Below are 22,915 nucleotides of genomic sequence, written 5' to 3'. Positions count from 1 at the left end.
GCAGTCTGCAATTACGTTCCTGAATGGGTCCATTGCCAGGAATTAGATCATTCTCTTCCTCCTTTGGATACCACAGTTTTAGGTTATACTTCTTACTGAACTGATGGTGACACTCCTGATAGTTTTCCGCCAGTACTAGTCACGAGGGAAGTATCCGGCTTCGCGTCAGTGGCCACTTCACTGTTCGCACCATATCCGATCATCAAATGAGTTCGAAAGTGAAGGGAAGGAAAAGGGATATATAAATCGTAACAGATACTCGAAATTCACTCATTGCAATGCCAAGCAGACGGCCCCGTACTGTCCTTTCTGTGGTCCTGCAAGACAATAGAATTTCCTTTTCCATTTTACAGAATCGAATCCATTTTATCGTGTCATGTACAAAGGAAACAAGAAAAGAAACTGGGAATATTCAAATAAAATTTATGTATTAAAAAATATTGATGATTCAAGTTCCAAAAGCTAAGGTTTTAGGTACACTATGGATTGCAACTTCTGCTACAAGACATAATGCGACCCGTCCTGGAATGAATATTTCCTTTTTCCTATGATACAGATGCAAAACCTGAAGTTCCTCAACCAAAATGCTCCGTCTGAATAACTGTCAGTTGCCAAACTAATTCCCGGGAGGAAACACAGAAAAACGAGACATGGTATAAGCCTGCATTGGAGGAAAAACAATGCAAGACATGACGGATCGGTTGTCCCTCGGACTACCAGATGGAAATGACGGAACCACTCGTGTCATCTTTTCTCATGAGTAGCTGCGGTATTCCAGAAATATTGGTAGCTTCATTCTACTTACGTTTATACCTGAGAAATAGCATCCAACATACACAGAAAACAAGATAAGATAAGCATTGAAGAGGAGCCAAAAGGTCTGATAAACGTATCACAATGATGCAATAGCGATTGAAAGTTCCTGATGCAATTTTACCTTGATTTGCTCTTGAAGGAATTCTTTGAGTTTTTCTTCCTGCCACCTCCATGCGTTGTCTTCATTTCCCTCTTTTTTGAACTCATTTCACTTTGAAATAGATCTTTCATCTCCTCTTTCCTACTTTTATGTCTGTGAGAAGCTTTCCCAAGTTTCTTCTTCGCATTGCCCACAATCTTACCAGCTTGCTGTGCTTTTTGGGACGCCTTAACTGACTTAGCCCGTCGATATCCGATGTCAACAAGAGATTTACCTACACCCACCTTCTGCTTCTTATCCTTGACCTCCTGAAATCATATTTATCAGATAACGCATACAAGGTTCACACTGCAAAAGCTTGAGAATTAAAGTTTCCGCAGAATTGAATGAACTAGCAGGAAGTAGCATAGATGAACACTAAAATGCACCAGTAAAACAAATGGTAGCCAGCAAAGAAGCCACATCATGAAGTTACTTTTGCATTTAAATCAAATATAAACAGCCAATAACTTTTGAATAGAACCTTACAAAAATAGTTAGCTTAAAGAATCACTCAGTGACCAGTATGATTAAACATGCCAAAAAAATTTAAATTAGATGCACAATGAACTGCATGAATTAGGAACACCACCCAGCTCCACGTGTCTTGTGCAACACAGTGAATAAGATGGAGTGCAACAGAGCAACATGAGTGGTCATCCAGAATGTTGTTTTTGAAATTGAATCAGTCAGGCATAGAAACTCAGCACGAAAATACTCTTAATCTTCTTAAGGTACAGTCCATAAATAAGTGTGACGCATATTACATGATGCCTCATTCTGGATATTCGCGCAAAAATAAGTGAGTGGGAGATGTATACTACCTCAAGGTCTGTCGTTTCATGTCCTTCACTAGCTGCTTCTCTAGCTGCTTCCAGTCTTCTCCGTTTCTTCCGAGGCATGCTTTTCTGTTAAACAAGATCAAGTACCAGCATATAAATGTTCCAAATATTTCAAGAAAGAAGCACTGTTTATCAAAATCCACAAGGTAAACAAGCAGAGATAAATGCAGCAAAGGACACCTCTCGCTCTCGCTGCCTCTTCTCCTTCTCCTTCTGATCATCTGATTGCTGCACACTTAGTGTCGTATTTACACTGCCTAGATGGTTCTCTTTGGAAGCCTATATTATCAAAAGGAACAATTTTGCACATTAAGGAAGAGCACAAAAATCTTAGAAAGTACATATAGCATCAAGTTCATGAACAAAAGAGAAACTATATTTGAAAAAGAAGCATACACACTATATTCTCTCACAAAATATAAAATGTTCAAATGGGTGCGAAGAAGAAAGAAAAACAATGATTGCTCAGGGAAAATGAACTTGATATCCATGTGGCTTGTAATAAGGATATCCATATTAACTTGCTCGATGGGAAGAATAGTGAAGAAGATACAGTCATCAGAGACGTTTAGATGCTTCAGCAACTAGAGATTGTATGCAAGAAAATGAAAGGTTTGATCAACAACCACTCGAGTCCTTAACATTGGAAGTACTTGGATAAAGTGGATAAGTATCATTCGAACTAAAGCACTTTAACATGACATTAAAGCAAGATTAACTAAATTTTGGGTAAAAAGAGTAAAAACATACAGCTGGCATGTGCATGCTAAGATGGACAGACAAAAATATAAGATGATGCATAGAGTTGTTGGAGCCTACTACAAAGGAGCCTGAAGCCAGCATGGCGGTACATTTGTGGTACACTTGGATCAGTTCGGAGTCAACGAAACCACATTTTTTAATTTTTTCTTATATTTTAACCATATTTTTGTTAGTTTATTATGTCTTATGAGATGATATGTAGGAATTATGAAAGGAACTATTATAAATTACTTTAATGATGTGTTGTAAGTATCTATATACTATATATATACACATATATAGACACACACACTTTTTTTTTGTCTTGCCCCCATAACAAGGTCATCTAAAATTGCTGTAATCGTACCCGTACCTATGTGACTTAGGTAACAGAAGAATGAACTAATACAGGTCTGGAGGTGAGCATAACTTGTAGTACAAAACAAATATCATTTCTTAAGACTTCTTCACAAGAATGTGACATGGTTGCAAGAAAAGTAGCAAATGCACTTGCATGAATTTTAACATTTTAATAGAACAGTAGAGAAAAGAAACAAATAGCACTATTAGTATAGACGTCCAAGTTTCACCACAAGATAGAAAAACAGACCAGCTAAAACCACAAAGCATCAGTGCACTTGTGAAATGACACAAATGCCTGGAGAAAAATTAGACCAAAACTGCAGCAACTACAAAGTTGGGTATTCCAACAAATCTACAGATGCTTACAAGTTACAACAATACCATTGCCATGAACCTAAAAATGAAGCTGAAAGAGAGTGACAAAATAAATATCCTAAATAACTTTGTTAACACAAGAAGTCTGTCAGCAAATCAAGATAAAAACATTCATTAAATATCTACACGATTTAAAGCTTAAATCTCAAAGTGAGGTTCTTGACAACACCATAATAATTTATTCTGCTTGGGCTTTAAGCCTTTAAACATAAATCTTAATAAGCAAACAGTTTATCTAATAACCAATGGAAACAAGAACCATCTTTCCAGTCATTTGAAGATATAACACTTCAGCTTAATGAGAACAACAAAATAATATGGTTATCTCCATCTTTATCTTTTACTTTTTCATGCCCCAGAAAATGTTCTCCAAAAAAAGGCCATGGTTTAGCTCCTCCAAGAAACTGATACATTTGAAGTTCAGGCCAAGTTTCAAAATGCTAGTATTCAACAGACAAATAATTTCACAAATGACCCAAAGTCATACAAGCATGATTTATATTCTTACAAGCATGATTTACATTCTACACTCGCCTCTTTATCAGCATAAGATGAACTCATGCCTGGACAACAGAATGAAGCTGCAGTAGAGAAGGACTTGTAAGTTTGTAAACCACTGCCAGTTATTATTTGTGTGCCACATGCTTCTGAGGAAGTATATGACTTAAAGCAAATAGCATAGGGACAGGATATTGTTTACCCGAGACATCAGTGAAGAAAGGTGATTTTATAATGGGGACAACAACCGTTAACTAGCTATCACAATCAGTGCATGCATGAGATGGCCATCACATGAGATGGTCATCACACAGATTAACCAAACAACTGGTTTTCTGTTAAATTTTTCATTTTAGTAAAACATGCCAAATGTTACCTTTCAGCCCTTCAAAATTTTGGAAGAAATTTTAAGATATAGCAATGTCTGGAGCAAATGTGCAAAAATAAAGCTTCAAATAGGTTCAGACTTGGGACAGAAGATATCAAGATAATGTTAACCTATCAAATTCAACAATAAGAAAAACAAACCTTTGCAGCTTTAGCTGCAAGCTTCTTCTCTCTTCCTGTCTCGAACCAGGTTTTCTTGGGACGAGAAAATATCTCAGTTTTGTGCTCGATCATATGTTCAGCCTGTCCATTTATGCAGAAAGTCAAAAGGAGACTCTATGTTAGTAACTCATATACATCCAGAAAGTTTGCAAAAACAATGCCCTTATAGCTATTTTCATATAAAATAATATCAAAACAGAAAGGAAAAATAAAAACAGATCTTCAGAAGTTTGTCACCTTAGCTGCTTCCATTTCAGCCCTCCTCAATGCCCTCTCTTCCCTATAGGAAAAGAAATGAACAAATGCTGTCAAAGTACATTACAACATATCACATCAGAAAAGCTTTTCCACAACCATCATAACAAATATTGATAGTATATTTAAAGCATCAAGTTGACACCAAGTGGAAGTGAAGAAAATGAGAAGAGAAGGAATTTCATGATATTTTGTATTTATCACTAAATATATTTTATGATACCACTGTGATAATATCACAATTTTTTCCCTTTCTTTAACAAAATACAAATGTATGGTCCCTTTCTCTCAGGATTGGGAGATGAAAGGTCATACAAAAAAAGAGAAAGAATAATAATAATATTACTAGAAAAATGACAGGCGAGAAGTGAGCTAATTGTAAATCTCAGCACAAACATATGCATGCTTGACAGTACGAGTACATACAGAACAAGTCATCATTAGAAAACATGAGGGGAGAAAAATGATCCCCCAAAAGGATGGTACATTTCTGTATCACTATTAGTGGTATCTACTAGAATCCTTCTCGCTACTGACAAAAGATTAAGGGTGACTCTTTGGTAGATAATTGCATTCCACGTATCCCAAATGACCACCAAAAAGTAAAAAGCCAAGTTCTCCATATGAATTTCCACTTCCTCCTTCATTTGAATTGCTAGGGACCTCAACTTAAGTGTCCAAACACAGATGCCAAGCGTATATGAATGTCTGGGGGATCACCAGGTGGCAAGAACCATATATCCTTTATTGTGAGACAGAAACGGAGATTAATAAATATGCATGGACGGGTCGACCCATCCATCCATCTCTCTCTCTCACCCGTCTATCCATTAAAGCCATTAACAATGCCTTTCTTCTAAGAAAATTAGTAAAAATTCACAAGTTCATAGCTTTTCTGTTATATATACATATATATATATATATATATATATATATATATATATATATATATATATATATATATATATATATATATATATATATATTCGAAATTCACAAGGTTTCCCCTAAAAATATTTTACAAAAAACTTCCCACAAAATCCTTGTCAACAAAAACCCGGAAATGATATATGTAACAATGCTCCACAACCTTTCTTCCTGAAGAATTTCAGCCACTTGATCTTCCATTTGCTCAATCCAGTTGCACCACTTAACTACAGAAGTCTCTGCCACTGTACGACTTAAAAGCTTGGAACCAGCTTTCTTGACCTGTAGAATTTCCAAGTGAGATAGTTACTCGCCAAAATTTGCATGGACAAGATAGCAGACAATAAGGACCAGGTTCATTAATTTCTGTGTATCAGCTAATCTCTTACTACCGAGGGTCCAAAAAAAAAGCACCCGCCCATGTATATACATGTATTTCAACTAATTTTAGAAATTCACAAAACTTTTAGACATATCCTAGCTTTGACACTTCTCTTGGATGATTTGGGAAGCTTTCAAACACATTTAGGGTTTCCTCAATCTTATCCTGTTCTAAGTACTTCAGAGACTTTCAAAACTAATTAAACAATTGAAGCTCTCATTATCAAAGCACAACTCTTTCACATGGAGCATTTCTCATCTTACTAGCTAATTGTTGTACACACAACAGACCATAAAGATAAATATAGCAAGTTCGTAAACCCTGAGGAAAACACAAGCAACAAAGTTTTTATAAAAAAGAGTAGAAAACTGAACAAGATAAAAGTTCAAAAATCAATCAAACCATTAAGTAGACAAAATTCCTTATCATATAAAAAAAATGAAGGATTGACCATCCCATCACAGAAATCTCCACTTTAAATCCCACTCTATGTCCCCCTATATAGAAAATAGAAATCATATGGTGAGCCAAATAAAAATAATTGCATCCACTTAGCCATTTCCTTGTGGACTAGCATACCGGATGATGAAAAAAGAACTTAAACAAAAAAAAAGTATTTTAAGGATCTATGTAAATGGAAACCCATTTTTGATAAATATCAGTTCTGTTATTTTCTTGCCAGGCATCATCTAATCTACCATAATTTAAGGAAAAAGGAAAATGCAATTGGCTAAATTGCAAAGCTAAAAAACTCTAAAAAGTATAACAGAAAAAAGACGAGGCTGGTCAAAGTTCACTATGTCCAAAATGACTGCACTAGCCATGGCCTTGACCACATATGAATCGTATCTAAGGTTGCCAATGTCCTGAATTTTCAACAGCGGCCTATAGGTGCATCCATCTGACACAGATAGCAACCTTTGTGTAACTTATCTTCACCTACAAGCCAATGCAACTAATTCCTAGCAGTTAGCACCACCAGAACAAATGAAAATTGATTTACAAAAGGATAATTGCAAGCACCAGGTGAAAATGAGACTATATCAATGAAATAGATCATTCAAGAACTTCGAAAGTGTAGACTATCATGGTCATACAAGGGAGAAGAACATTGATTTATAGTAATTTTATCATGACATACTTCATATTTTGACAAATAAGCAAACTTTCAATTTATATGGCTTTAATGAAGCTTGAATTTTTAATATTCAATATTATCGTAACAGTAATTTGAGACAAAATAATGCCACCCTTTCATCATGAACATTGTTCTCAGCATTTGGAAAAACTTGGCAATTCAAAAAAATATAAGAATATAACGAATAACATAAAAAAGCCATAGATTTATTAGTTCTATACTCTTTTTTTTTTCTAAAAAAAGCATAGACAAACACCCATGCCACATAGGTGCAGGGCATCGGTGCCAGTCACAGTGCAGGTGCTGGTGTAACTCTTTCCAAAAACTTTGGCTGTGAGTTTTACAGCTGGGGCTTTGCCCCTGGTGTTGGAGGGGGGTTGGTGTGGAACTAGAATAGATGCATCCATGTGCCACAGAAAAACATTTGTAAAAGCTTTTATAATTAAAAAGAAACAACATTTAGAATATACAATTAAAAATATAATCTAAAAACAAAATATCCCCCGAGAAAAGAAAAATATCATGGTAATATCATTATGGTTATTTTGCGTGATTTTTTGAAATTATCATGAATTTCTTCATGATATTTCCCCCTCAGAACCAAGAGCAGCACCACAAAGGGCAGGCACTATAGTTTTTCAAAATTTCATGGGGGTGACATGATATTTTGAAAAATCTGTATATAAAACTTGAATTTGGAAATGATCAAGAGGGATGCCTGTTTGGAGTAATTTGTAATAATAGTGGGAAAGTTTCAAAATATCATTGATATTTATGACCACGTATTTGCGGCATCTGCTTATTGTAACGTTGAATGCAACCAGAATCTTCAACCATTAAATGGTGGGCTACAATCCAGATTGCTTTTAAATTTCCTGCAATTATGATAGCTGTTCACACTCAGAAAATGGGAAAACAAATACATATGCATGCTTACGATTTAAAGTCAATAAGAGGGCACCCACGAATTTAATTACAAAAATAGCAGCCTATAACTTTTTTCAACTGTAGAGGTGTTAAACATGTTCTATTTGCTAAGCATAGACTTGAATCCTGCTGTTTTGGAAGAAAGACGTGAATTTTTACACTAAAATATTTATCAAGCTTCTGAGTTCTTATTTGTGAGTTCTAAGTGAACACCAATATGTGCATCATAATTAAGTAAACCAAGCATAAATGCATAATTGATTTTTTGTCAATTTAATCACGTAGATGACATCATTACAGTTACTTTCGGAAAAAGATAGATAAAAGAGAAAGAGAGAGCGAGCAATCTTAAAAAGGAAAAGAAGAATACGCCCAACCAAATCTCTTCATCAAAGATGATAGCCACAATATCTGAAGTTCGACAATCTACCTCATTAAGAGCTTAAATAAGCTCACTGGCAATGCTAATGACCGAACTTTCTCAATCAGAAGAAACAAAAGAAAACAACTTTATGGCACTTACAATGCCCTTCAAGAGGGACCGATCTCTTTCAGTTATGAAAGTCACAGCATGCCCACCCCTCCCAGCTCTTGCAGTGCGACCTACTCTATGAACATAGCTGCACAACAAGCACATAAAAGCTACTAAGAGAAGTGCCATCATACAGTCAATGAGGAAAATGTGTGTGTGTCTCTCTCTCTTTCTCTCTTTTTCTAAAAATTTAAGTTTTTTTCTTTTGAAATTTTGGTAAATGTCAAGGGGGTTAAGGAACAAAAAGATAAAAATTAGAACTAGACATTTAAGAAGGGACAAAGTCACGAAAATCATCAACCCTACTCACTCTCTCTCTCTATCTTTCTTGTACTTTGTTCTTGTAGAAAGGTTAATATGTTAAGGATGTGAATACAATGATAAGGTGGCGACTGAATACAAACGAAGACACAAAACCATTGAAAGTTTGACCCTTTCAAAACCCTCTATCTCAAGCAAGCCATGCAGCAAGAGCTTGTTTCTGATGCATCAACCCTACCTCCGACCTAATGCTGGTGCTGCAACCCCTCAAGTCCATGAACCCCAAAGTGCTTAAGCTGGCAGAGCGGGATACACACCACAACCATGTAATATTCCTACGAAACTTTGGTGAGGGACCCAAACATTATTCAGCATTGCATCAAGTCATTGGAGGCCATGCTGACTTGAGCAGGCAAAAGCAGCTGGCCATGGAGCAGGTCTAGTTCGGCAAGGAGAGCCCTGACATCGTCTTGGCCGAGGAGGAGGAGAGGCGGGAGGGGCACAAGAGGTTCAAGAGGCTGGCACATATCATGAAGGCTGCTGGCTTCTTGAACATGCAACTTAATCTCCCGCCCATGGTTTCTAATCTGTCTCTCCTGTTTCCATCAACCGCCTGCTGCCATCAACTGAGGACGATGACCAACCAAGATTTGTCAACCTTTTGCTTCAATTTTAAGGACCAATGTTTTGGATTGGGCCTGACCCAAGACCGATTTAAAACATACCCAGCTGCCCAAGAGTACTTGTGCCAAGAATGCCTTAAAGACGTGTATGCTAGGAGAACTCTCATACCTATGCAACTTAGCCAATAACATAAACTGCACGAGGCGGACAAACTTAAGATGTTCCAAGTGTTGGCTATGATTTAAGTAATTGAACTGCTTGTATCGGGGAAAGGCTAAAAAGTCATTGCAGTAAATTTATCTAAAGTTCCAAGCAGAGGCTTCTGATTAAAGAAGTAGTTGAACTCATTGTTTTTAGGAACGACAAAAAGAGAACTGCAGCAAATGTACCTAAATGACCAAGCAGAGACAGTAATAATAGAGAAGTTATACACATAAGTGCCATAATAAGCACCACTTAAAAATAGGAAATCATAAAGGAATTTCTGCTTCATCATCTACCATTTATCCAGTGGTTAGACAGGGATAGTTACCATTATACATCTGTATGTGAAAAGAACATCTGAATATGTGTGGAACAGTCTTACAAGGGTACTTTACTTTTGCTTCCAAGTTACGAGGAACAGGCTATATTATTAAAACCAAAGAATGGCGAAAACCATAGTCAAGAATAGCATTTCAAAATTTTAAATGGCGAGGTTTTCCTCGGGTATAATATGGTGAGCTTGAAAAAAAGGGGAAAAATGGGAAAAATATGGTAAATCTTTTAAATTTTAAAAAAACTAAAAATGGAGGAAAAATAAAATAAGTGAGAAACTAATAACACAAACATCAAAAGATAAGTAGATTCGCAACAAATAAAAAATAGAAAATGAAAAAAGAAAAACTGTTTGGCATTAAAAAAATGAAAAAGAAAAAAGAAAAAGGTTCAAAAAACATGTCAAAAACGCATTAAAATGCGTTTTTTTCGTTTTTAATGTTTTCTGTTGAAAAAAACGTGTTTTTCTAAAGTTTTAAATAGCAATTTAATTTATCACATTTTTTTCGTGTTTTTTTCGAAAAAAAATGTGTTCTTTGTGACTATGACTGAAAACACCCATAACACAAATAATGAACCCAAGGAACACATTATCAGGTGATGTTTCATTGATGGACCCAATATTAGAAGTAGAGCCCAAAAAGGGAGAACTTGGCAAAAAGTAATTGAAGTAAAGGCATGAAAAACTAGGGCAATTCCAGAGCATAAATGATGTTTCCATATCATGAAATATTGAATTTTAATTAGCACAATAAGGAGACAAAGGAAAGTCGTGTCTACATATATATGAGAATTATTAAAATTCTGATTCAGTAGAAATATGATAATTGTTAAAATTGTCATTATAGAATAAGAGCATACTTAAAGGCCTTACCTGTTTATATCCTGAGGACATGAAAAATTCACTACTGTTTGCACGCCAATTATATCAAGACCCTGCATCACAAGGTTCAAAAAATCAAGTACAAGATCAAATTACTTCAGCTGTACAATAGAATAACACATGCATATGGCTATTTAGTTGCTTCCTAGCCAAATTATCATCAATAATAGACTTGTCACTTAAGGAAAAGAATAGGACTTTTTGTAAAAGAAAAGGCCTTACACGAGCAGCAACATCAGTTGCAATCAGAAAATCCACTTGCTGTTTCCTGAAAAGCTCCAAAGCCTACAGGCATTTACAAACAGAACAATTGAGGAGATGTCATAGCATGAACTACCTTTTGATGAACAAAATGTTGATCAGAACCAAACAAGTTTTAATTTTTTTAATATCTTCTCACATACCGCTAGAAAAAAATGTTTAACACTAGATTAACTTTTGGGTTATCATTATTGTCACATACTAGGAAAATGCTTTTCTATGAAAAAGACTTGCATCACAAAGATCAAAAAATTAATCAATCATGTACTATTTGCTCACAAGTCACAACATGAGGTACAAACACAAAAGCACCTACATCAAGGCGTTGAGCCTGTGTTAGATCACCATGGAGTTCAGCAGCTTTAAAACCAGCAAGACCAAACAATATTTTCAACAGATGTGCTTCCTTTCTGGTCCCACTGCATTGTTTGCATATTGTAAGTGCTAGAATTACATAAGAATATCTTCTAGAACAATAAGCTCAAAGAAAATTATCCCAATGCCTTACTAAAGATAAGATACTAAACCTGTAAATAAAAATCGTAATGAACCACATCACAAATATCAGTGTTCTGCTCCAAAAAAAAAAAGTAAAACAAACGGGAAAATAAAGGAAAACACAAAACACAAAAAAAATTGTAATATTTTGGGAAGAAAGCCAGAACGACATGATGCCTTTTTCACTTTTTCAGAAAAATGTCTTAAATATATTTAAATTTTTTTTAGGTTTATTTTAACATTTTAATAACTGTTTTGAATTTTTATCGACGTTTTTGTGAGAAAATAGTAGAAGACCCAAATCTTTACAATTTTTTAATTATTTTTTTATGTTCTTAAATTATTTGAATTCCCAAGAAAACCAAACTTCCCATTTAAGACTTGCCAAATAAACCCAATAATGATTTTTGTGACAATGTAACCAACAAAACCTCCAGTCTAAAATGGAAGTACAAGAAATGCCTAACAGTAACCTGCTTTTCACTTTTCCCACCCGGTTAACCCATTATGCATAAAAGAACAACAAGCCTACCAAAAAACAACAGAAACAACAGTAGATGCATAGAGGTCAACAAGATAATCAAATAAATAAACACAAATATTTAGGAAAAAACAAACCAGAATATTATAACTTTGTTCACAAAATTTCGCGAGCAAAGCGATAGAAGAATGGCCTCTTTATTTGCTTCCCTTGTAGGACGAATCCTAACTACCCTGCAAAGAGAACAAATGTAAACGAAAAATATATATGATTCATCAGCATCCCAAAAAGAAGACAACTGAACCTACAGCTAACGTGTTAAAGGGAAAAGTTAAAAGTGTTAGACAACTTAGATAGCAACATTAAACTTAGGAAACAACTTTAAGTGCCACATTTGTAGCTTGCTAGTGGATGATTGGTGCAAATAAAATAGGTATGGGACATGCCCATCACAAAGCCACTTAGCAAGGTCAAACATAGTGTGCACAAGGTGGTTGAGATTGTGGGTGTTGCATGGCCAGGAACAGCACAGATAATCTACTAAAACTATTTTTAAAAAGTGAGGAAGGGAAATAGACAACATCAGCTTTGTTCATTCTCCATTAGTCGGTGGTTGGACAATGGCCACATGTTTGGTTGAGAGTCTTGAGACCAAACTGATGGCTAGCCAGTAAACTTAGTCAGAGTCGCCCATAAATTTCATAGGCATTGCGAAGAGATAAAAATTGTGAAGGTTTCTCATTGAGGGAAAATGTGACATGTTATAGTTTTGAGAATCTGAAAAAGGCATCTAGGAGATCCAATTACTGGGTCTCAAACTCGAGCAGGAAATGTATGTCTATGATGCAGTTGATCATCAAAATTGGAGAACACAAATGAATACTGCACATGTGAGAGCAAAATAGCAGAAGTACAATAAGCCAACCAACAAAAGAGATAAAAAAGAAAACACCCAAAATCTGCATCTTATGTGCATATAGGAGCATTCACAGCAGAACTACATACTCCTCAGAAAGTGTTGCAGGCCGTTTCATGGATGGATCAGCTGCTAAACGAACTGGTTTATTTAGTGAAAGCTTAACCAGTTCGTCAACTTGATCAGTCATTGTAGCTGAAAACAACATTGTTTGTCTCTGTCTTGGACAAAGTTTAACCTGCATAAGCAAAAGTAGAAGAGCAGAAAAATGTAACTTGGAGAATAACACAAATAAGAATGCTACAGGCAACACACAGGCACTTGTACGCTAATGAAAGAGACCTAGATCTTTGGCATGCAGTACACATGAAAAATAATAACATATGCACCAAAATAGATCAATCTGGCTGAAAACACAAATGCAAGGCACAGTAAATTTATTATTTTAAAAATGTTTCTTAATCAAGACAAGCATTCCTTTGGAATTGATTGAAGAATGCATTGATAATTGAAACTGTATCCCTCATTATTACTATAACTGAACAATGCATTCAGTTTGGCAGTGACACGTCCCAGATCTTGCTCCAATTCGACAACCAAAAGGTCCAAAAGGGCTACAAGCGAGTAATAGGTTTTAATTGGACTTGAACATATATGGTCAATTAATTTCAAAATTCACAGACGCAAGAATGCTTCAAGTCACTGTCGTATACAGAACATTATAAACAACCTCCTTAAATGACATAACTCCTTATGGATTAGACTCCATTTCCGAGTTGAACAAGGTTCTACTACCATTTGTAATGCCAGCATAAAAATGACTGAAGTACTCAGTCTGCAGATCCTAACAAGTCCTGTAGATTGCTAAGATCAGCATGTAAAAGGGCCATGACCCAGGATAATAGATAGTCATAGGCCCTTAGATAACAAGCTCATCATTCTCTTCAGATTTCTTAAGATAAATAAACAAATAATTATATATATATATATATATATATATATTATATATACGTATGTCTGTATGTATATATGTATGTGTGTGTGTGTGTGTGTGTGTGTGTGTGTGTATAAAGGGTCAGGATATGTTCTAAGAATTCAGGAGGTAGGCAACAGTGGCTTCTATCAACCATGCCTTGTAATTGACACTTAACAAATTGAAATAGATAGTTCGGGCAGAGCACTCTTACTTGATGAGAACAGAAACTTCTGAACATGCTTGATAGAAATCATTAACACTATACATGTAAATTTGGTAGCCAAATGCGAAAGGAAAAGAAAGAAACATCAACAAATACCAATTCATTAATTTCTGCACTAAATCCAAGCTCCAGAAGTCGGTCTGCCTCATCAAGGATCAAAATTGCAAGCTCTTCCAGCCCAACAGACTGAGAATTTCGAAGATGGTCAATCATTCTGCCAGGTGTTGCTACAACAATATCGGGCCTGGATCTCAATGCTGCCTCTTGCATCTTCAAACAAAGAAAAATCAAAACAGCCCCATTCTCAGGTGAATCAACATGTAATAGGTCAAGCATTCAAAATGATAGCTACTCCTGTTGCCAAACAAGATAATCCAGCATCACTTTGCAATGCAGATCATTGATGATGAGCAAATTAGGCAGGCATTTACTTGAAAAGAAAATGAGCAAATATGACAAACATTAGCATGGGGTGCAAAACATGGTCATCAGAAAGTAGAAAAACAGACAAGGTCAGAGCCCAGAGTTCATAACTTGAAGTTATGCTTAACTGGTGACTTAGAACAGTCCACTGAGTGCTTTAGCTGCGTGAAGTAAAATTTTTATTTATGTTTGAGATAAAACATACTCCTGGTTGCAATATGAATGCATGGTATAACAGAAATGCATTAACTAATGTACACAATAAAGGAGAATATAGCTATCCAGCATATGTGTATGGTTTATATCATCATCAATTATCTCACTGTCTCACATGAACTGATGAAAGTACATAATATTTTCAAAAGCTAAGTTTCCCCAAAACAAATGTACATAAACAATTGAATTATGTATAGATATAAAGAAGTCAATTTATGTCACCAGGGTGCGTCCTTTTTGGACCCGCACCTGTGTCGCGTCGACGCGGGTGCGGGTGCTACCCGGATTCACACCCAGAGTGAGTTGGGTGCGGTCAGCCGCAACCGACTATTTTTGACACAAGTCGGGTGCGTTCAAACCGCACCATGGACATTTTGGTCCATTTTTTAGGTTTTTTTAAAATTTTTATTTTTAAAGAAAATCGATTTAGGGCACGAGATCGTGCCCTTCGCCCCTTCCCGCTGCTCTCTCTCCGTCCGCTGCTCTCTCTGATCGATTGACCCAGATCCACCGGCGGCATCATCTCCATCCGACGTCCGTTGCTCTCTCTCCGATTTCTACCTCCACCGGCAGCATCATCTCTGTCCGGCGTCCGGTGCTCTCTCTTTGACTTCTACCTCCACCGGTGGAATCATCTCGGGTGTCCGCTGCTCCCCTGCTCTATTCTTCTTTCACATCTTTCCACTTCGTCTTTACTCAAGAACGAAGCGGTAAACTCTCTCTCTCACTCTTTGCAGCAGTGTGTTTTTTATTTCTATCTGTTTTGTCTCGTCTCTCTCTACCGCAGGCAGCATAGCCTTTAATCTTTGATATCGCACAAAAGCCTTTAATCTTTTAATCTCTTTTGTGTCTCGTCTCTCTCTGCCGCAGGCCCCTTGCTTGTTGTTTTCTGCTATAATTGACCTCTGCTACTTTTCTGTTGCTTATTCTATTAGGCTCATTGTTTGTCCTCTGTTTTCTGCTGTAGTTGTAGATTGGATGATTCTGCTGTCTGGCTTCATGATTTGTATGGTTAGGTCGTTTGAGTTTGAGAATGTTTTATTTCTGTCTTTCTTTATGCCTGAAAATGCCACAGATTGTCATTTGTTTAGGCTGTGAGAACTGAGAAGTCTTTTCCTGTGCCGAGATGTGGGGCGACCTCTTTCTTCTGGCAATTTTAGATATGTCTATGGGAGATACATCAAACCCTTGCACGGAAACAGCTGTTCTTACAGACAATTTTTTGTCATATATATTATATATATAATATATAATATATATTACAATAATAAATTAATAATAATAATAATAATAAATACTCTCGCCGCACCGCCGCAACTAAATTTTTTGAGATGTGCCGCACCGACACCCGCACCCGCACCTCCCACCCCAGTGACATAGATGTCAATATAATAGTTCTAAAGCAACAAGCCTTTGTAGGCCTAAAAGAACACTTTTGGGGTCAAAACACAAAATAAACCATTTATTTGCAAGTTTTCAACCATGCTGGATGCATGTACACCATCACATGGTGTCCAGACTCCAGACTACTCTGATTGCAAATATATATATGTATGTGTGTGTGTGTGTGTGCATATTGGCAATTTAGTAGCAGAACCCAACCTGTCAGAAAATTCAAAATAGAATATGCTCAGAGTCATTGTAAATGGGAATATTTCAGCTTCGCTTTGTAGAGCCCAGTAGGGTTCTTCAGTCAACTTATTTAATTTGTCAATATGCTTATGTTTCTAGATCAGACCTCAAATCCATTTTCTTACTCGCCATAATATATCCGATCAAAAACAAATAAATAAACTCAAAACCTACTAGTTTCTGTTTCCATGACAATCATAAAAAAAAGCATAATAATCATGTCCTTCATGTGTTACAGTGTGAAAGATATAATAACCACCACTCCTAGGCATTCCATAACAAAGCAAAGGTGACAGATGCGACTCATTCTCAAAGTCGATATGCAAAAATTTTTGCATTTCGACCAGAAATGCAAATACAAAAGATAGTTCATAACAACAAAACAAAGGAATAAAAGAAAATAACATGCATATTTGTCCATGCTTAGCTGGATTTCCCATTTCCTGATATCACAAAACACAATTTTGATTTCAAGAAATTTGGACTGCCAATAGATAAGTACAGAATAGTCATAATAGATTACTGTGAAGCTATACAAGACTTATTTCATGCTAAAGAGATGTAAGAGGTGTTACTATGGTGTTAGCACACCTTCATTGATAGGCCACCAACAACTAGGCAACAACGGATGTCAGTAAATTGTGCAAGCTTTTCAATCATGCTATGAACCCTGTAAATCAGGAAACAGTCACAAGTCAAGACTGCAGAGAAACTATCACAATTCATATTCAAAGATATCTCAAGCAATAAGTAACTTACTGCACAGCCAACTCCCTAGTAGGAGTAAGAACAAGCACCCTAATAGCTAATACACGCTTGGGACGGAAAATCAACCTCTCCAAGACAGGCAAACTAAAGGCTGCTGTCTACAATTAATAAGGAGAAAACATGTACCAAGATGAGAAATGCTTATAAACAACTACCAAGAACAATAGATCTAATATAAGATTATGCAACTACCACCTTTCCAGAACCAGTTATGGCACTTCCACAAATATCTCGTCCAGTTAATGCTAATGGGATGCATGCAGCCTATAGCAGACAGAAGAGGAACAAATATTAAACAGTGATTTCATGTTCACCCAGAGTAAAATTGATTATGGGGAATACATTATTTTCAAAAAAAAATATTCTTCATTCACCAATTAATTTACATCATGTATACAAGAAGGAAATGACATAGCAAAACAGAAACAGGAAATTGATATATAACTTGAATGAAGTAAATGGTTCAACGAAAAAAATAAAATGAAAAGGAACAAGCAATTTATCATACAAAGTACGGGGGGAAGCTTTGAAGGTGTGCCACTTATTTAACCTGGAAACAAGCCTTGCCCAACAATTTTGCATTGGCACTAAACTAAGCAATTAGAACACATGTTTGGGCAAGGCAACACCAATCAAATAGGCATAAAAGGCTATTTTGAAGTGATAGAAGGTACAGGTAAAAGCTGCCCGGCTAGACACATGACCAAGGCTCCAAAACAAAAAGACAACTACTCAGTACAGTAAAAAAAAGAGTGTACTAGTTCGGACTCACAAATTTAAGTTAAAAGCCTACTTCAATCATTATAATCATAAACAACAAAAGCAGCTCCTAGTTCCCAAAGGTTACATTGTGCAATGGCAGCCTTTTTCCTTGAACCCCCTCAGGCATATGGATTCTCTTAGGTCATCATCAATGAAGGGATAACTTTAAAGGTTTTACCTGCTATTTTCAAGTCTTCAGTAGACTTTCTCTACCTTAACATGTCATACAAGAACAATTCTTTCTAATGGACCGACAGGTCTCCTCAAACTATGCCCACAGTCATGCAGCAAGACTGATTTTTTCATTTTAGACCAATTGCATTAAACCAGTTATGCTTTCCAGGTATGACCAAGATCAGACTGGGGAAAAGGCACCAGCCAGCAAGACTTTCCAAAGTGATAAGTCATATGCAAAATTTCGTAATCTTTCAAGTTTCAAACTAAAAACTTTTATCTAGGGAAAATATTTGCCCTGGTGCTGCTGTGTTACTGTTTTCCGCAAAAATTATATCCCTATTCTTGACGGATAAAATTTTGCCTAAAAGTTGCTCATTGATTTGTATTAGGGCTGCAGACATCACCGTACTAAGGCATTGAGACAACTAATGCGACCTCCATCAGTGGGAGGATGGGAATACCAGCAGCAGAGGCAGCATCTGCCAGGGGTTGTGGAGCACCTGCTTCCCTCCCTCCCTGCACATCAAGGCATAGGCTTCCTTCCTTCTGCCAGTGGCTTTCTGGTTCTCTCCACCCACTTTCTTCCCCTCCATATTGGTGGTTGTAATAGAAGAAATGTCATTTTGTTGCTTGTAATTTAACAAAGAGTAGGTTATTTTGGTGGTTTGAATGAACACGAAAGTGGAATGAAATAATAATGATTTGAACTTATACGAAAGATTGTTCTATGCTCTATTTTATCAAAATCCCTTTCTACAAACCAGTTCCGCACATTATCATTTGATTCTATCAGTGATCCATTAAATGATTTAAATACCGGCATAATGAACAATATGGAAAACAGAGCATGTTTTAACTATTAGCTTTTTATTATTCTCCATTAGGCATTTCAAAGTAAAACTAATCAGTTCTATTTTTGAATAATCAAAACAAGAATCATTGTTCATGGACAAAAAGGGCCAAATCATAGTATGGAAGGATAGAACAACTGCAATTTAGTGTATGAAACGAAATTACGGCCTTAGGAAAACTTTCTAAAGATGTAGGTTGAAGGATCCAGGACCAGAACAACTGCATGATACCAAAATAAAGAGAACAGAACCTGGATAGGTGTGGGCTTCTGGTATCCCAGAGCTTCACATGCTCTCAGCAAAGGACGAGATAGGTTCAGCTCAATGAATGAATTTGCATGAAAACAAGCTCCATCAGATGAACTGAAAAAGGTACTGGCTTCGGTCCTGGTAGCTCCAGATTCTTCTTCTTCCAATTTAAAACTTTCCTGGGCAACAAATCTGGATTCTAAGCACCTCATTGCATGCAAAAAGCTCCTAAGTCTAGCATAGATTACAAAGTAATGTGCACCATGGTAAACGAAAAAACAAGCAACAGCGGGTTAGCTCACAAAACCCTTCACTGAAAACATAGATTACAAAGTGAATGAAAACTGCACCAAAAAAATAAAGGAATAAAACGTTAGGGTTTACATCTAGTGTGCACGTTGAAATGAAAATACATTATGAGAAAACACAGGGATACTTTACTTGAACAAAACATGCTCGTACATGCACTTAATGAACCATAATTTAATCATATCCTAGAGTAATACAAGTCACCCATTTTCAACATTCACCTGATTCTCAATTGTGGGTCAAGCGCCACGCATCACGTACATTGTTTATTGAACTGTAATTTAATCATATCCTAAAGTAAAAAAAGTCTCCCATTTTCAACATTCTCCCGACTCTCAAATGTGGGTCAAGCCCCACGCATCACTTGTTTATTGAACTATAATTTAATCGTATCCTAGAGTAATACAAGTCACCCATTTCGACATTCTCCTGACTCTCAAATGTGGGTCAAGCCCCATGCATCATCTACATTGTTTGTTGAACTCAAAAGCACTTAATAAGGTCTTCAGGTGCCTAGAAAATCGGTATATAGCAAGCCAGAACGTCACTATTGGGGAAAAATCCTACAAAATTCACATCCCAAAGTCCGAAGCAATGCTGCAAAATATCAATACGAAACCCGTGTTGTAAGAATCAGAGGTACGGGTTTATATATAGCATCATTGTAAAATACGAGAAGAAATCTCGTTAGGAAAACCAAAAGATTGCAGAAAAGCAATAAGCAAGAAAAAATAACGAAAAAGCCATAGAACGAGAGAGTGCAAAAGGGAGTTTAAATGACCTTTTGAGTTTACAAAGGGAAACCATATCCGGGACCAACAGCTTTACACGGTATATCATATAGATACACACATAGTGAACAATTTTCACAATATTGGCTGGAAGTACTCATGATTTCAGAATATATTAGAACGCTTTTCAACCGGGTTTTTACAATAGTGTATTTCATTACACATAGAACTCGAGTCTTACTCGTTTGTCCTCCTCGGCAGCCGCATCGTCGGCACCAGGGACCTCAGGGACGACGACCTGGCGCTCCAAGCGAGCTCTGAATATCTTGTCGTCGATGGAGGTGGTGTTCCTAAGGGCGTGCTCTTCCTCAACGGACTTGGAGTGGCCGGAGAAGTCCCATGGTGACTGCGCCTTCTTCCTGACCCTTGGCCCTCCTTCTTCCTCGTCTCCCTCGCCTTCTTCTTCTTCTCCTTCTTCTTCGGCTCCTTCTTCTTCCTCCTCCTCCTCCTCCTTCCTCTCGAGTTCCTCGTCGGAGCTCCCAGCGTCGAACGTGAATCCGGGGTCCATGAGAGAGAGGCGTCGGGGAGAGGAGGACGTCGTCGAACGGAAACCCGAAGGGGGATTCTGGGAAGGGTTTAGGAGGAGGTTTTTCAGAACTTTTATTGTTTCGGCCCGCTCCCTGAATTTTTGAGAAGTTCTATATACACGCCCCCAAATTCTCTAATTTCAATGAAGAGTTTCATATTTTGAAATTCTTGGATATGCGCTGCAACCTTTTTCTTACAACTATTAAATGCATATTAAAAGAACTTGTTAAAAACTAAGCTCGTTTATCTACATGATCAAACTAAGAAAAACATTATCAATTCTCTTGGGCATATCAAAATTTTCAGGTGGGCCGAGAGGTCAACAATCGACCACTTCTCGAAGCAATGGTAGTAATGTACCTTTCAACTTAGATACTGTGTTCTACTACTTAAAACACGAAAACATATTACTAGCTTTTAACCCGACTAGCTATGCTATTTCCTAAAATATGCACATCAAAACTTAAAAGCATCATTAAGGCATTCCCTGAACAAGTTGACATATAAAGTGTTTTGAATTTGGACACTTGGGCACATAAAGGTGGAATTAAACTTGGATGTCATATGTACATATATGCTTTTAGGATCATAGGTGGCTATCCCTTCATATATGAACTATAAATTGTTGAAAATTTTGTTGTTAAAGTTATAGTATTAACATGACTCACGTAAGAAAAAATGACAAAAAGGATCAAAATTTGATCTCGGATAAAATGTTTTGTTATGTCTTTTTCTGTGTGTACCAATTTATGATTTTAATTATTTATCTTAAATCATTTTAAAATGGAATATCAATCAAGCCCTAGTTATATGTTAGGCCATAACATCGATGCTAGGTCTGGTTCCTGACAGTAAGCCTAAGCATCGGGCCAGCCCGGCCCAGCCCAGCCCGATAAGGAATCGTGCATGGACTCGGCCCGACCATTCAAACCCAAGCTCGAGCCCGGCCCTATTAAATTAAATATAAATATATATATTTTAATATAAAATAAAATATAAATATAAATAATCTAATTAAATATTATATTTATATATATATATATATTAAAAATAATAAAATATCATGCCCACCTGAGTTTATTGTGTCCAACCGAACCAGCCGGGTGCCCTTTTTTTAGGTCTGAACCCGAGTTTGGCAATGTACCGGTATATGTCAGTGCCCAGCTTACCTGAGTAAGCCCTTTGGATTTTGTAATTACTAAGGGCAAGCTTTCTCCATAGTTATGCACATGTCGTGTATGCAACATCAAAAAGAAAAGTGAAAGTTGAGGTATTTTAGAGTTTTTTTTTTTACTTTTAACTTTTCACTACCATTTTTGTCCTTAAAAAAATCTCCTTTTTATGACCAAGGTCATTTTTATTCTAGTCATTACTTAAGGTGATACACAACATATAACCAACTTGGGCTTTCACAAATGTCCCTCTTACGGTTATATTATAGATAAAACATGGGAAATGTCACCAAGATAGTTGAGGCACACCTGCAACTTCAATCCTTCACAATATTTACTTTTCTTCTATTCATAGAGTTTCCTTGAAACCAACACTTGGTTATTTTTAGATCTTAAATATGAAATGGACAACCGAACAAAAAATAGTTTTAAAATGGTTTGTCTTGGTAACTAGTTGAAAGGTCCACATGATGGTATGATCTGTTTGTGAATAAGCTCAATCTGATCATTCGGTTTCATCTTGTCAGAAAAATGTTGACAAATAAAATACTTTCGCTATCATTTCGACAACATTGATTGGTGATACGTGCTAATGGATTTAGATATTTATTTCAAGTTCTTTGGTTGGTGATATGCATTAATGGGTGTTGAGATATACATAGTGGGTGACATTCATGAAGGCCATCCATTAATCTATCTTGATACATGATTGAGAAAAAAAAACTAGAAAAAAAAAAAAGGTATGAACAAATATTGAATGACAAAAATATTCATCATATTTTTCTCTTCTTTTGTTACTCAACTGACCATGACAATACATCATATGACCTTGAGTGAGTTGGATGACTCTCACCCACCATTCCATCTTCCTATTTGTATAACTAATTGTTACT

General features: G+C 36.4%; 1 protein-coding gene across 1 annotated transcript; it reads right to left on the bottom strand.

The window, feature by feature from the left end:
• Window positions 1-409: 409 nt before the first annotated feature.
• LOC116248107 (DEAD-box ATP-dependent RNA helicase 28) lies at window positions 410-20,878 on the bottom strand. The gene is made up of 19 exons (XM_031620711.1): window positions 20,504-20,878; window positions 19,225-19,401; window positions 17,379-17,447; window positions 17,175-17,281; window positions 17,007-17,085; window positions 14,241-14,414; window positions 13,035-13,183; window positions 12,167-12,262; window positions 11,367-11,469; window positions 11,012-11,074; window positions 10,781-10,842; window positions 8,476-8,572; window positions 5,669-5,787; window positions 4,561-4,603; window positions 4,303-4,404; window positions 1,978-2,076; window positions 1,780-1,863; window positions 938-1,224; window positions 410-813 (listed from the first exon to the last, which is right to left on the bottom strand). The coding sequence occupies exons 1-19, from the start codon at window positions 20,828-20,830 to the stop codon at window positions 798-800; spliced, it is 2,253 nt and encodes a 750-aa protein (XP_031476571.1). The 5' UTR covers window positions 20,831-20,878; the 3' UTR covers window positions 410-797.
• Window positions 20,879-22,915: the final 2,037 nt, after the last annotated feature.

This window comes from Nymphaea colorata, chromosome 2 (assembly GCF_008831285.2).
Source record: "Nymphaea colorata isolate Beijing-Zhang1983 chromosome 2, ASM883128v2, whole genome shotgun sequence".
Lineage (NCBI taxonomy): Eukaryota > Viridiplantae > Streptophyta > Magnoliopsida > Nymphaeales > Nymphaeaceae > Nymphaea > Nymphaea colorata.
Note: the sequence above shows the minus strand (reverse complement) of the source record. Positions and strands in the feature narration are given on the sequence as shown.

Coding starts and splice junctions, on each gene's coding strand:
- LOC116248107 (XM_031620711.1), bottom strand. CDS start 20,830: ATGGACCCCGGATTCACGTTCGACGCTGGGAGCTCCGACGAGGAACTC. Junction 4,604..5,668: donor GAAATTCTTCAGGAAGAAAG/GTTGTGGAGCAT, acceptor CTTTTCCTATAG/GGAAGAGAGGGCATTGAGGA. Junction 1,225..1,779: donor ATGAAACGACAGACCTTGAG/GTAGTATACATC, acceptor ATATGATTTCAG/GAGGTCAAGGATAAGAAGCA.